General features: G+C 43.6%; 1 protein-coding gene across 3 annotated transcripts in view; it reads left to right on the forward strand.

Moving 5' to 3' along the window:
- Positions 1-15600, forward strand: part of LOC117511372 (bromodomain-containing protein 3-like) — a 111850-nt gene that overhangs the window by 2409 nt on the left and 93841 nt on the right. For all 3 annotated transcript variants that reach the window (XM_034171418.1, XM_034171420.1, XM_034171419.1), the window contains exon 2: positions 14214-14497. In XM_034171418.1, coding sequence (XP_034027309.1) covers positions 14406-14497 — 92 coding nt within the window. In that variant the 5' untranslated portion in view covers positions 14214-14405. The remainder of the gene's footprint in view (positions 1-14213; positions 14498-15600) is intronic.

The raw sequence follows: 15600 nt of genomic DNA on the forward strand, positions 1-15600 counted from the left end.
AGATTCAGCCAGAGACTCGGCTACAAAATCCACGATTAAAATCTATGAAATTAGAGAATTTACTACAAAACAAATTCCACCACAAAACCACCATGAATTTGTGAAAAATCTAAATCCACCACAAAATCATCTAATTTTGAATCCTCTAAACCAGGGGTGCTCAAGTTCGGTCCTCGAGAGCTACCTTCCTCATACTCTTAGTTGTCTCCCTGCTCCAACACACCTGAATCTAATGAAAGGCTCATTAAAAGCCTGCTAACGAGTCTTTCATTGGATTCAGGTGTGTTGGAGCAGGGAGACAACTAAGAGTATCAGGAAGGTGGCTCTCGAGGACCGAACTTGAGCACCCCTGCTCTAAACAGTCACCAAATCCCCTGCAAAATTGCTGAGATTCTGCCGCAAAATTAGGGAATAACCCTGTTGTGCCTGATTTGTGGACGTTAATGCTTAACGCGTCGCTGGTAATATGGCTATTTGTGACCGTAATCCAGCATTAACGTCCACAAATCATCAGACACAAGGGGGTTATTCCCATTCTCATCCAATCCCATTATTTTTCTGTAAGTAATTTGGTCTGCGAATTGTTGTGAAAGGGTCTAGTCAGCTTGTCAAAGCTTACTATAGCAACAGTGTCTTCATGCCAAACTGGAAATTCTGTGAGCAGACCCACAGATTTCTTCATCTTGTCAGCTGCATTGAGTTAATTCCATGGTAAATCCATCAATCAATCCAGTTAAGTCCATTAAATCCACCCATTTCAGCATCATCGTCACTGCACTAGTGTCTGTCGGTGTCAGCTGATAGCGCCATTATTGACACCTGCCCAGCAACGCGGTCAGGGCGCGGAGTTATATATTTAATATGAAACGGTCAAATATTTTGTCACCGTTTGCTCTATATTTTATGGTCTGAAATCTCACACAATTAACTAATCAGATTCGTGGAACAAATGTAACTGGATGAGATAAAATCATAGCTATTTCATCCCATAATATTCAGTTTTTGAAGTAGACTAGTAAATAGGTGATGACCCTGCGGCAAAACTTTTGTTTTTAAATTTCATGTGTTTGTATGTATATATACAGTGAGGAAAATAAGTGTTTGAACACCCTGCGATTTTGCAAGTTCTCCCACTTAGAAATCATGGAGGGGTCTGAAATTTTCATTGTAGGTGCATGTCCACTGTGAGAGACATAATCTAAAAAAAAAAAAAAATCCAGAAATCACAATATATGATTTTTTAATAATTTATTTGTGTGTTACTGCTGCAAATAAGTATTTGAACACCTGTGAAAATCAATGTTAATATTTGGTACAGTAGCCTTTGTTTGCAATTATAGAGGTCAAATGTTTCCTGTAGTTTTTCACCAAGTTTTCACACACTGCAGCAGGGATTTTGGTCCACTCCTCCATACAGATCTTCTCTAGATCTTTCAGGTTTGGAGTTTCAGCTCCCTCCAAAGATTTTCTATTGAGTTCAGGTCTGGAGACTGGCCAGGCCACTCTAGGACCTTGAAATGCTTCTTATGGAGCCCCTCCTTAGTTGCCCTGGCTGAGTGTTTGGGGTCATTGTTATGCTGAAGACCCAGCCATGACCCATCTTCAGTGCTCTTACCAGGGCTGTGAAAAGTCCGCGGATCCACAGGATTCCACGGATTTCATCATGGGAGGGGGGGTGTTAGTGATGTACTCTTTATTCGTGAACATCACTGAGTTTTTAAAATGCTTTTCACAAAGCGTTCTCTTTTTTTACGACATCTTGTAAGTTTTATAAGTCAGCGGACACTGATCTGTGTGTTACAGATACAAATCAGTTTCCTCCGATCCGCGGAGTTTCGCGGAGGAAAAATGCCACTCAAAGCGTAGCTGTTACGACAGTTGTAGTAAAGCAGGACTGAGTGGTTGCTGCGGCAACGCTGTGTGGCTCCTGCCCGCAGCTTAAGCTAAACTTAGCATGTGGACATCCCAAACTTTTAGAGCTTTCAAGTTTTTAAGAGAAGAATTGTGCAGCATGTCTGTGTCACGGAGCGACGTCGCACAGAGAGAAGATGGCGAGAAAGACAGTTTGAAAAAGTCTGATAAGGACAAGAATCCGTGGAATTGTTGCTGGCTTCATCAACACACCTGAAAGATAAAAGAAACGGGAAAAGTGAAGTGTGCCCTCTCAGGAAAACACGGTAAGAATTTTTCTCTCCCTGGAAAATAAACATTCTGCTGTTCAAACAGGATTTTAGACAAGATTATGTGACTTTTTTCATTGTAAAAAAGACATTGCGGTTTTAAATGGATTTAGGCTGCATGAATTTACACAAGAATATAAGTGACTTTTTGCTGTAAGGTATGTTATTGATATTTTACCATGATTTTCCAAATATTCTCCAAACTTTAGCTGTGGTTTTTGAAATGCTGTAACAGTCTTTTCAGTCTTCATAAATTTCATGTAGTTTAATTGTTCTGAGTTGATGCATAATTTGGTTTACAATTAAAAGGAAAATCATTCCAGGTCCTACTTCCACGTCGTATTCTGTTATTTCATCATTGACAGGTCAAATAAAAGGTTGAATATAGGATCATTTAAATATCCACTAATTTTGAGATTTGTTCTTCCAGGAGATGCTGAAAAAGTATCATTAGATAAAAATTTAATTCTAAGGCCCGACAGGGCCCTAGACCCGGGGCCCTAGAGCTGCCCCCCCCCCTCCCCCCCCAGACCCCCTGCAAATTTTCCTCGGATTTCCCAATTTTCATTTCACAGCCCTGTCTTACTGAGGGAAGGAGGTTGTTTGCCAAAATCTCACAATACATGACCCCATCCATCCTCCCTTCAATACGGTGCAGTCGTCCTGTCCCCTTTGCAGAAGAGCAGCCCCAGAGTATGATGTTTCCACCCCCATGGTTCATGGTTGGGATGGTTTTCTTGGGGTTGTTCTCATCCTCTAAACATGGTAAGTGGAGTTGATTCCAAAAAGCTCTATTCTGATCTCATCTGACCACATGACCTTCTCCCATGCCTCCTCTGGATCATCCAGATGGTCACTGGTGAACGTCAAATGGGCCTGGACATGTGCTGGCTTGAGGACCTTGCTGCCCTGCAGGATTTTAAACCATGACAGCATCATGTGTTACTAATGTAATCTTTCTGACTGTGGTCCCAGCTCTCTTCAGGTCATTGACCAGGTCCTCCTGTGTAGTTCTGATCTTTCTCAGAATCATCCTTACCCCACAAAGTGAGATCTTGCATGGAATCCCAGACCGAGGGAGATTGACAGTCATCTTGTGTTTCGTCCACTTTCTAATAAATAATCATAACAGTTGTTGTCTTCTACCAAGCTGCTTGCCTGTTGTCCTGTAGTCCATCCCAGCCTTGTGTAGATCTACAGTTTTGTCCCTGGTGTCCTTAGACAGCTCTTTGGTCTTGGCTATGGTGGACAGGTTGGAGTGTGATTGATTGAGTGTATGAACAGGTGTCTTTTATACAGGTAACAAGTTCAAACAGGTGCAGTTAATACAGGTAAAGAGTGCAGAATAAGAGGGCTTCTTAAAGAAAAATTAACACGTCTGTGTGAGCCAGAATTCTTGCTGGTTGGTAGGTGTTCAAATACTTATTTGCAGCAGTAACACACAAATAAATTATTAAAAAAATCATACATTGTGAATTCCGGATTTTTTTTTTTTTTTTTTTTTTTTTTTTTTTTTTAGATTATTTTTTTTTTTTAGATTATATCTGTCACAGTGGACATGCACCTAAGATGAAAATTTCAGACCCCTCCATGATTTCTAAGTGGGAGAACTTGCAAAACCGCAGGGTGTTCAAATACTTATTTTCCTCACTGTATGTATGTATATATATATATATATATATATATATATATATATATATATATATTCTTGAAGAAGATAAGTAAATGTAAGCTAATGATTCTGCATCCAAATTCACAGTAGCGACTGAGGATGAACGGTGGCTGTTAACCCGTAACCTGCTGTCAGCTGCAGGTTATCTGTTGATCCCAAACAAATGTTTTCAGCTGATGGCTGAGCTGCTGCAGGATTCTGCTGCTTGAGCAACAAAAATATAAATAATTACATCTGAAACTGCTCATGTTCAGACTGACAGAGAGTATTTTTGATTTGAATTTTGAGGAGTTGCCAGATGTAACTTTTGGTGGTTCGTATGGATACCCCTCCCCCTATGTAAGATTAATTTAACTTTACATAATACTTTGAAATACAGATTTATTGTCTTTGTAAGCTGTTTTGAAAGTAATAACTATGTAAATCTTGATGCTGAGTAGCCTAAAGGCCTGTTCACACCGCACTTAACGAAGGGCAGCAAAGCCCTAATGAAACAAGAAATCTTTCATTGACTTTCGTTGGCATTGTTTAACCTTCGCGCAGCTTCGTTGGGATTTTTAAACTGTTGAAAAATTTGAACGAATGCCATCAAAAACCTCAATTTGTCCGTATTTGCTTAGTTTTTGTAACGTTAGTGTTGAGTTTGACTTCGTTCAACCAGCTGAATGTTTTCACACAGTACAAAAGCCGGTTTGTAGGTGCTTTTGCGGAGGAACTGCAGCTCCTCCGCGGTGATGCTGGTGTGGGGCTACGTGCGATGTGGCGAGTGCTGCCGGTCCTGTCGTGGTGCTGGCCAGCCAGGAAGAACTTGTCGGCCTCTCTGCCACCGCATGACAGCCCGTGATCGTGGGGGAGCAGAGGAGGAGGGGTGAAAAGATTTTCATTTAACCCTTTAACATTATCACATTTTTCAGTAGAACGTTGTAGATGATATGCTCTACCAAACATGTACAAGTACATGTGCATTTTGGGTGTACAGACAGCGATTAGAGCTTTGGTATTTGAGAAATTTGAGAAATATTTGGCATGTTTGCAGTGTTTGCCACGGCCTCCCCAATCTGAACCCGCGTGGTGTTCAGTTGTTGGACTTCTGTGCTAGTCACAGTTTGTCCATCACAAATACCATGTTCAAGCACAAGGGTGTCCATAAGTGCACGTGGCACCAGGACACCCTGAGCCGGAGGTCGATGATCGACTTTGTAGTCGTATCATCTGACCTTCAGCCACGTGTCTCGGACACTCGAGTAAAGAGAGGGGCAGAGCTGTCGACCGATCACCACCTGGTCGTGAGTTGGATCCGCTGGGAGGGGAGGAAGCCGGTCAGACCTGGCAGGCCCAAACGTATCGTGAGGGTCTGCTGGGAACGACTGGCGGAACCCTCTGTCAGGGAGGTCTTCAACTCCCACCTCCGGGAGAGCTTCTCACAGATCCCGGGGGAGGTCCGAGTGGACCATGTTCTCCACCTCCATTGTTGATGCGGCCGCTCGTAGCTGTGGTCGCAAGGTCTCTGGTGCCTGTCGCGGGGCAATCCCCGAACCCGGTGGTGGACACCGGAAATAAGGGATGCCGTCAAGCTGAAGAAGGAGTCCTACTTATCTTTGTTGGTAGGTGGGACCCCAGAGGCAGCTGACAGGTACCGGCAGGCCAAGCATGCCGCAGCCCGTGTGGTTGCAGAGGCAAAAACTCGGGTCTGGGAGGAGTTCGGGGAGGCTATGGAGGAGGACTATCGGTCAGCCTCGAAGAAATTCTGGCAAACCATCCGACGCCTCAGGAGGCAGAATCAGCTCTCCACTGGCACTGTTTACGGTGCGGGTGGGGAGCTGTTGACCCTGACTGGGGATGTTGTTGGGCGGTGGAAGGAGTACTTCGAGGATCTCCTCAATCCCATCGTCACGTCTTCCGAAGATGAAGCAGAGACGGGGGACCCAGAGGCGGACTCATCCATTACCCAGGCAGAAGTCACCGAGGTGGTTAGTAAACTCCTCGGTGGCAAAGCTCCTGGGCTGGATGAAATCCGTCCTGAGTACCTTAAGTCTCTGGATGTTGTGGGACTGTCTTGGCTGACACACCTCTGCAACATCACGTGGCGATCGGGGACAGTGCCTCTGGATTGGCAGACCGGGGTGGTGGTCCCTCTGTTTAAGAAGGGGGACCGGAGGGTGTGTTCCAACTATAGGGGGATCACACTCCTCATCCTCCCCAGTAAGGTCTATTCCAGAGTACTGGAGAGGAGAATTCGACCGATGGTCGAACCTCGGATTCAGGAGGAGCAGTGTGGTTTTCGTCCTGGTCGCAGCACACTGGACCAGCTCTACACGCTCCATCGGGTACTCGAGGGTTCATGGGAGTTCGCCCAACCAGTCCACATGTGTTTTGTGGATCTGGAGAAGGCGTTCGACTGTGTCCCTCGGTGCACCCTTTGGGGAGTGCTCCGGGAGTACGGGGTCCGGGGTCCTTTGCTAAGGGCTATCCGGTCCCTGTACGACCGCAGCAGGAGCTTGGTTCGCATTGCCGGTAGTAAGTCAAACCTGTTTCCAGTGCACGTTGGCCTCCGCCAGGGCTGCCCTTTGTCACCGGTTCTGTTCATTATTTTTATGGACAGAATTTCTAGGCGCAGCCAGGGTGTAGAGGGGGTCTGGTTTGGGAACCACAGAATCTCGTCTCTGCTGTTTGCGGACGATGTGGTTCTGTTGGCTTCGTCAAATCAGGACCTTCAGCGTGCACTGGGGCGGTTTGCAGCCGAGTGTGAGGCGTCCAGGATGAAGATCAGCACCTCCAAATCCGAGGCCATGGTTCTCGACCAGAAAAAGGTGCTTTGCCCTCTTCAGGTCGGTGGAGTGTCCTTGCCTCAAGTGGAGGAGTTTAAGTATCTCGGGGTCTTGTTCACGAGTGAGGGACGGATGGAGCGTGAGATCGATAGATCGATCGGTGCAGCGTCTGCAGTGATGCGGTCGCTGTATCGGTCCGTCGTGGTGGAGAGCTGAGTAAGGGGGCAAAGCTCTCGATTTACCGATCGATCTATGTTCAGATCCTCACCTATGGTCATGAGATTTGGCTCATGACCGAAAGAACGAGATCGCGGGTACAAGCGGCCGAGATGAGTTTCCTCTGCAGGGTGGCTGGGCGCTCCCTTAGAGATAGGGTGAGGAGCTCGGTCACTCGGGAGGAGCTCGGAGTCGAGCCGCTGCTCCTCCACGTCGAAAGGAGTCAGTTGAGGTGGCTCGGGCATCTTTTCCGGATGCCCCCTGGACGCCTCGCTGGAGAGGTGTTCCGGGCACGTCCCATTGGGAGGAGGCCCCGGAGAAGACCCAGGACACGCTGGAGGGACTACATCTCTCGGCTGACTTGGGAACACCTTGGGGTTCCCCCGGAGGAGCTGGGGGAGGTGTGTGTGGATCGGGAGGTCTGGGCGGCTTTGCTTGAGCTGCTGCCCCCGCGACCCGACTCCGGATAAAGCGGAAGAAAATGGATGGATGGATGTTTGCAGTGTGTAGAATTTTGGTGGCGTAGTGTGTGTGGTGTGGTGTTTTTTTTTTTTTTGTAAAAAACAGGCGTCTTATGAATGTTGTACAAGCGCTTCAGTTTGTTTCTTTTTTTTAATTGGAGCAAGACTGAGCGCAGCGTGTCATCAGACAGTGAGGATTCTGGCGATGGAGATGATCCCTCTTTTGTTCGGAATGAGGAACCAGAGCAGGTGGATCCACAGACGTGTGCACAGATTTCCACAGTGGGTTGGATCGTGCGCTTCTGTTTGCAGCTTCTCCAGGACTTAGGCGCTACAGAGTTCCTTCCCAGCGCCGAGTCCTGGAACGCAGAGATGCAGACACACACTGCTCCAGCAGTGGCTCCAGGCACATTTTGTTTAAAGCGAGGAGATCAACGTTCTCTTCGGTTTCTTTTTTTTTTCTCTTTCGTTTTTCAAAGTTATTAAGCTGTAGCTATATGTTTAATTATTTCAAAGTGAGTTGCCTCTTATTGTATTCTGATTTATTTATACCAAAAAATATGGGGAGTCTAATCAGCCTACATTGTTCTGTTAAGTTTATATCAGTTTTCCTGCACATGTCCAGGTATTTTTTTCCTTCTTTATAAGTTTTAAAACACAATAAATAAAATGTTCACACTTTTCTTTATAGCAGTTCTGTAATTTCAGAAATGCAACAGAAAACAACCACAAATCAGAAAAAGTTGGGACTATATGTCAAATGAAGATAAAAATAAAAATGTTGCACTATTCCTGGTTTCTCTGCTCACAGAAGTCAAATGTTCTTCCGGAGTTGTGTAATCATACTACGATAGTAGAATATAAAGAAGGGAAAAAAAGAAAAAAAATAGACAATATAATCGTCAATCGCAATTATTTGCCTGACAATTAATCGTCTCCAGAAATTCCTAATCGTGACAGCCCTAGTTACTACATGTACAGAAGGGCTGGATTGTCATTCCTACACTCATATTGTTATGTTTAATACAAAATAATAAGCGCACTCAGCAGCTGCTGCACTGCTGCTCATGCTGCATTCAAGTACCGTCGGAAATTACACAACTTTTTTGTTGTTTCAAATTCAACAGTTGCTTGTGGCAAAATAATTAATTATATCCGCACAAAAGATTAATTCTGGCCTATGTAAGGTGCCTGAGCCCATTGAAGCTGACCCCCCCCCACCCCCCCACCCCAAGATAAAAAACAATCCAAGCAAGCAGGCTGAGTTTGACCTGTAATTTCCAACAGTACATGAAGCAGCAGCAGCCTCAGCTGCTCCAACAAAGTCATATTAAACAATAACGTTACAAAAACTACACAAACAATTAAAAAACGTCAAGAACGACAGCAAAACGAAACACAGACGAATTGAGGTTTTCGTTGCCCTTCGTTCAAATTTTTCAACAGTTTAAAAATCCCGACGAAGTTCCAGTTGCAGGAACAAAGGTGCGCGAAGGTTAAACGATGCCAACGAAAGTCCAGATTTCTTGTTTCGTCAGGGCTTCGTCACCCTTCGTTAAGTGCCGTGTGACTGGGCCTTAAAGCAGCAATTCGTTTTGAAGATATTAATTCCGACCGGACTCTGTCTCAACAGAGAGCCGCACAGCGTTTGGAGCTGTACCAACGGAACAGAGGATGATTCTCCTTTCTTGACTGCAACAAGACAAGAGTCCCATTTAGTGACTTTAATCCACACAGAAGTGACTCATGATTGACATATTTTAATGGCTTTGAGAGGGGTTAAGAAGCGGACTTGCTGCTTCTGAAGAGCAGCAAATCAAAGAACCAACGAGCTAGCAGATTGAAATGTTGCTTCATTGGTTTACACACTTCAAAGTGGAGTCGCGCTGCAGAAGCGGTTGATTACAGAGCTGCTGCAGGGTCTGTAATCAACTTGGAGAAACGATCATTTTCCCGACAAACACCCTCAAAAACAGTGGCCACTCTGAAGCACAGATAAGTGAATTGTTAAAGTAGACCTGCATTGAAATAAATGCATTCAGCTCTTTGGACCAAAAAATGACATATTTACGCATAAGATCCTTCTGAATGTAGTAAAGTAAATCTGCAAGCCCAGATCTGTCATTCAATGGAGAAATCTTCATTTAAAAATTAGAAATTTACAGCTAACATTTAGCCCTCCGCAAAACTGTCATCACATCCGGGACGCTGCCGAGACGTCAGGGAAAAGACCCATCCCAGCATGCATTGCGCACGCCAACTGTAATTTACGTCAGTTTGCATCTGCACCTTTTTCTTGTCTTATACGGAAGGATCTACTTTTTTTAAAACTTCATATTGTCTTGCGGCACGTTTGGTGAGTACACATTTCTTTTATTTGTGCTAGAAAATTATTTTGGGGGACTTTTTCATACGCCCGTTTGACTGAGTGGTGTTGCATTGAAAATCTACTGTCTTTCACCTCCGGGGTTACCGTCGTGGGGTACGGAGGCGGGACCCGCAAAGAATCCAAGTCATTAAAAAGATATAAACCTCTCTCAGCGGCTACGGAGCTCTGCAGCTCCAATTACCGAGACGTGCGCTGCGGAAAGTCTGTCCTTGCAGCAACAGGTGTCACCGGCCGCTCCGCATCAAAACAGCGAGCGTAGTCTCTGGACTAGTGCCAAGTTGGCTGCACCTCCATTCAGTAGACAGGGAGGTGGTGCCGGCTGCACAACAGACACGGGGGCGATGTGAGTGGCCCACTTCATCGTTTATCGAGCATGCAGACTCAATAAGCGCAGCGGAGACAGAGAGCGAGGCGTCGGGGAAGAACATCGCCCGCTGTCTATGTCGCCGCTGATCTGAGCATGTAGAGCTGTATCTCACATTCATTGCAGCTTACTTTTGGATGCTGAAACCAGGATGTGTATAACAGTAACATTACTAACAGATAAAATCAATTTCAATGCGGGATCGGACTGAAGGCGGGAGCGCTCCGTCTTCTGCTGGACGTCACTGCAATGACCCGGATGTACAAATAGTTTTCGCTGAGGGCCAAATTTTAGCTGCAAATTTGTCATTTTTAAATGAAGATTTCTCTGCTGAATTACAAATTTGGCCTTGCAGATTTACTTTACTGCATTCATAAGGGTCTTATAAATACATATCAGCTATTTCTTTCTGAGATCTGACCACATTTATTTCAGTGCAGGTCTCCTTTAAGTAAAAAGAGTATTGATATCGGTAGATAGAATCAATTATTAACGATACCCAAAAAGAACCGGTTCTCGATACCCAACCCTAATTTTCACTTCCCCTTATATCAATACATTTCAAATGTCCCTGTGGTCACTACAACCGCCACTCCTGTAGATGTTGCAGTAGAGACAGGAGGCTGGTTTCTTCCCTGTACATTAGAGCAGCGCCCTCATCTGTTCGAGCTGATGTGTAGACGTACTTTGGTGTAAAAACCAAAACTGGAAGTAATGATGTAGATAAAACAAATACAGTCCAAAAGATCTGGCAAAATCTAAAAAAATGGTCAAGCAAACGTGGTGGAGCAGTGTGGCCTTCTGCTAAACTGAGTTTAAGCTTCACTTCAGCTTGTGAGATTTGATTTTACAGTGCGTCTAGAAAGTATTCACGGCACTTCATTTTTTCAAGATATTATGTGACAGCCTTATTCCAAAATCACATGTACATAAGTATTCACAGCTTTTGTTCAATACTTTGTTGATGCACCTTTGGCAGCAATTACAGCCTCAAATCTTCTTGAACATGATGCCACAAGCTTGGTGCACCTATCTTTGGGGAGTTTGGTCCATTCCTCTTTGCAGCACCACTCAAGCTCCATCAGGTTGGATGGAGAGCATCCGTCCTTTGATGGATTGCTCCTGACTAAGGTCCTTCTCCCCCAATCGTTCAGTTTAGACTGGCGGCCAGCTCTAGGAAGAGTCCTGGTGGATCTGAACTTCTTCCATTTACAGATGATGGAGGCCACTGTGCTCATTGGGACCTTCAAAGCAGCAGAAATGTCTCTTCCCTTCCTCAGATTTGTGCCTCCAGACAATCCTGTCTCTGAGGTCTACAGACAGTTCCTTTGACTTCATGCTTCGTTTGTGCTCTGACTGTCAACTGTGGGAACTTATATGTAGACTAGGGATGGTATTGATAAGATTTTATCTCTCTGCCATTATCGATTCTGCTTATCGATCCGATTCCTTATCGATTCCCTTATCGATACCTCTTGTCAATTTTCTGTGTACTAAAAGTAGGCTGTACAGGTTTTCTATGTCAACATTTTAAATTGGTCACTGGTTCCTTTATCTCTGGATATAAATAAATATAAATAAAATCTGTAGTTTTTGTCAAAAGCTTTTCCTTTCAGACATTTTGGCATGAATGTCTCTCCGTACCTCTGAGCTGAGCTCAGCCGGCTGCTGCAAGTCAGCGCAGGATGTCTCATTTTGGCAGTAAAAAAAAATGTTTTGATCGATTGCAGTTTGTTTGTAATTACGTTTGGAAAGAGGTGTCATTTGATTTAAACGCCGTTTCGCGTTGAAGTTATTAATTCCGACTGAACTCTATCATTCTAACTTGACTCAGCAGAGAGCCGCGCAGCGTTTGGAGCTGTGTGAATAGAACGGAAGATAATTCTTGTTTGTTTCTCGCAACAAGACAGGAGTCCCAGTTAGTAACTTTAATCTGCACAAAAGTGACTCACTCATGAATAACAATAAATTTAAAAACAGCTTTATGCTAACTTTAACATTGAAAACGCCATAGACATGCTAACGCGTCAGTATCGGTCCCGTTTTTAAGTTATAAAATACATCTATGAACTGTTTCAGAAGATAAAAAAGGTAAATAATACTCAAAGACATATGCTCTTTAGGATTTTAGCGGAGACAAAATTAAGATAAAGCGAAATCAAACAATGAATCAACGAAGCAGCAAATCAAAGCACTGCTTTGATCTGTGAATCACTGCTTCGATTGGTTCAAGGTTCAAAGCAAAGCCGCGTTGCAGAAAAGTTGATTACAGACGCGCTGCAGGGTCTGTAATCAATGTAGAGAAATGATCATTTTCCTGACAAACACCCCAAAAACAACGGCCGCTCTGAAGGACCGATAAGGGAATTGTAGCAAAAAGGTTGTTGTGGATCAAATCTTTTCTTAATGATACCCGAAAGAAACCGGTTCTCAATACCCATCCCTAATGTAGACAGGTGTGTGTCTTTCCAAATCATCTCTAATCAACTGAATTTACCCCAGGTGGACTCCAATGAATTAAATATAATTTATTTCAATTTATTTCATTTATATAGCGCCAAATCATAAAGTTGCCTCAAGGCACTTCACACAACTAAGGTCTAACCAAGTAAGCAGTAGAAACATCTCAAGGATGATCAGTGGAAACAGGAGTCAGCAAAGACTGAATACTTATGGATATGTGATTTGTTAGTTTTTTTTTAATACATTTGCAAAAATTTAAAAACTTTTTTCTGTAGTCATTATGGGGTATGGCATTTTAGTGTCAATTACTTGAATGTTTTTATATTTGTATGCATTGTTTTTTATTGTTTATATTATGTAAAGCACTTTGTGACCTTGGTCTGAGAAAAGTACTATATAAATAAAGCTTACTTACTTACTTACTATTGTGTGTAGAATTTAGAGGAAAAAAATTAATTTCATCCATTTTGGAATAAGGCTATAACATAACAAAATGTGGAAAAAGTGAAGCTCTGTGAATACTTTATGGATGCTCTGTAAATCTCAAGTAATTGGGCATGTCAGTATTCAGTCAGTTTATTTCAAGAACAGGATTCATAAAAATAAAATAAGAATAAATAAAAGTAAAGTATAATAAATAATAAACATGCAACCGCGACCCAGACCCAGGTAAGTGGTTGAAAATGAATGATTGATTGAATGAATGAATACACACACGTATATACACACACCACGAAATAAAATATTGTAAAACGATAGCAATCCTGCTTAAAATAAACATGGCGAGGGGTCATGAGCACCTCAGGAGGCCAACAAAAATATATGGCTCTCACGATATTTGTATTTAAAACATTAAAAGACTACTTTCTCCACACTGGAGTGATCTGGCACATTAGAATTCACACTTTCCACAAATGCATTTTTGCTCTATAACATTTTTTTTATTAAAGCTTGACACATTTTTTCTCATCAGTTCACCAAAATATGGTCATGACGAAAAAAACCCTGGTCTTTGAGGAATCACTGTCTACACACTGAATTCTTTCATAACATATAAACTGCTTAACTTTCTGTTTCTAAGCATTTAGTTGAAGGTGTTTCAGGGACTAGTTTTGTGTTGCTGCTAATCTTGATTCTCTGGTTTTCATATTAATGGTCTCTTTGACTAGACATGGAACAGTAGGGACCTCTAGTGGTCACCAGGTCCCTGCAATTAGCAACAAGGCTGCACAAACACCTTTTATGTTCCATCACTGCATGTCAGAATATACCAACATGTGCTGAAACAGGAGGATTTCTGGTCCTCAGCTGGATTTGTCAGAACCCTAAATGTCAAGCTGACATGCAGTCGTTTTTACGGAGCCACCAGTGGGAGTTTGGTGGTGCTACTTTTTGACTGACTGTTAATCCTGTGCTTTGTCCTGCTAATTGCAGGGTTAAAAGTCACTATTGTCCTTGAAACAAGTCATCATCATCCTCATCATTGTGTGGTTCTTCCTGTTTTATTTCACAGTAAATTCATAGTTTGGCGTTGGTGTTTTTTTTTGTTTGTTTGTTTTGTTTGATAAATCTGTAAATTTGTAAACATCACTTTTTGACTTTGACTTGTATTTTATTATTTCTGTCATTTTATAGACTTTTGTGATGGATTTTAATATGAGAGGTTTGTCACTGTTTTCTGTTTTGTGATTGTCTCCCAGGCTGTGCGATGGGAGTTTTTCCTCCAGGTGGAGCTGAAGAACAACACAAAAAGCTGAAGACACACTAACAGACCAAAACGCGCTTTCGCACCCTGTGGTGGATTTTTTTGTTTCCTTTTTTTTTTCCTCCCTTAAATCTTGGGGCCAGACACTGCCGTCCCACGCTGCATTGCTTCGTCGCTGCCGTCCACCATGTCGGACGCCCCAGAGGCTGCACCCCCCAGCCCCCCTCCCCTCACCAACCCGCCCCCACCTGAGGTGACAAACCCATCCAAACCTGGCAGGTAAGCAGCAGCACCTCAAAGTGATATTTTTTTAGGGCCCTGTCACACCATGATGATTTAGCCAGTGTATGCTGACAGCCCCATTTCCACCGAGCGGTTCAGGTTGGTACTGTATGGTTAAGTCTAGGGATGGGTATTGATAAGATTTTATCTATCGATGCCATTATAGATTCCACTTAAAATCTGATTCTTTATCGATTCCCTTATCAATACCACTTGTGAATTTTCTGTGCACTAAAAGTAGGCTTTACAGGGTTTCTCTGTCAACAACATTTTATTGAGTCATAAAGTAAATAAATACAAAATTGGGCAGCGCAGTCTCATTTAAGGGTGGGCGCTAAAGGGGTAAAATATGATGCATATGACGTAATTTCTCTACTTCTGGGGGACAAACTTCAGTGGGGTTTTTGGGAAAATTGCATGCAAACAAAGTGGAAAAGTAAAAAAGTGACGATGCGGTGGGAAAGTGGACATGTGGTTTGTTTATGTCGTGGAGCACAAACATGTCGAGACGGTTTTGCAGGCGAGAGAACAGAGCTACTCTGGTTAGCTGTGTAGGCTAACACTTAGCGACACGACCTCTCACATCTGCCTCGTCTTTTCTTTTTTGCCACTGCTTCTGTGATTGCAGCCGAAAAGAAAACACTACATCATTTATCTGTGTGAGGTTATGCTGTGTATATATTGTACAACAGAGCGGAGGTCAACATAACTGGTCAGATCCTGCAATATCACACCAAGGGTTCAAACGAGACTGTAGTGCCTTATTGGTCACTGGATCCTTGATCTCTGGACATAAATAGAAATAAAATCTGTAGGTATGTGCATCTGGTAAAGATGCCCCCTGGGCACCTCCCTAGGGAGGTGTTCCAGGCATGTCCATCTGGGAGGAGACCCAGAGGAAGACCCAGAACTAGGTGGAGAGATTATATCTCCACACTGGCCTGGGACCGCCTTGGGATCCCCCAGTCAGGTGGTCAATGTGGCATGGGAAAGGGAAGTCTGGGGTCCCTTGCTGGAGCTGTTGCCCCCGCTACCTGATCCCGGATAAGTGGCTGAAGATGAGCTAGTGTAGTTTTTGTCAAAAGCATTTCCTTTCAGGT

The sequence above is a fragment of the Thalassophryne amazonica genome, chromosome 5 (genome assembly GCF_902500255.1).
Source record: "Thalassophryne amazonica chromosome 5, fThaAma1.1, whole genome shotgun sequence".
In the NCBI taxonomy this organism is placed as follows: Eukaryota; Metazoa; Chordata; class Actinopteri; order Batrachoidiformes; family Batrachoididae; genus Thalassophryne; species Thalassophryne amazonica.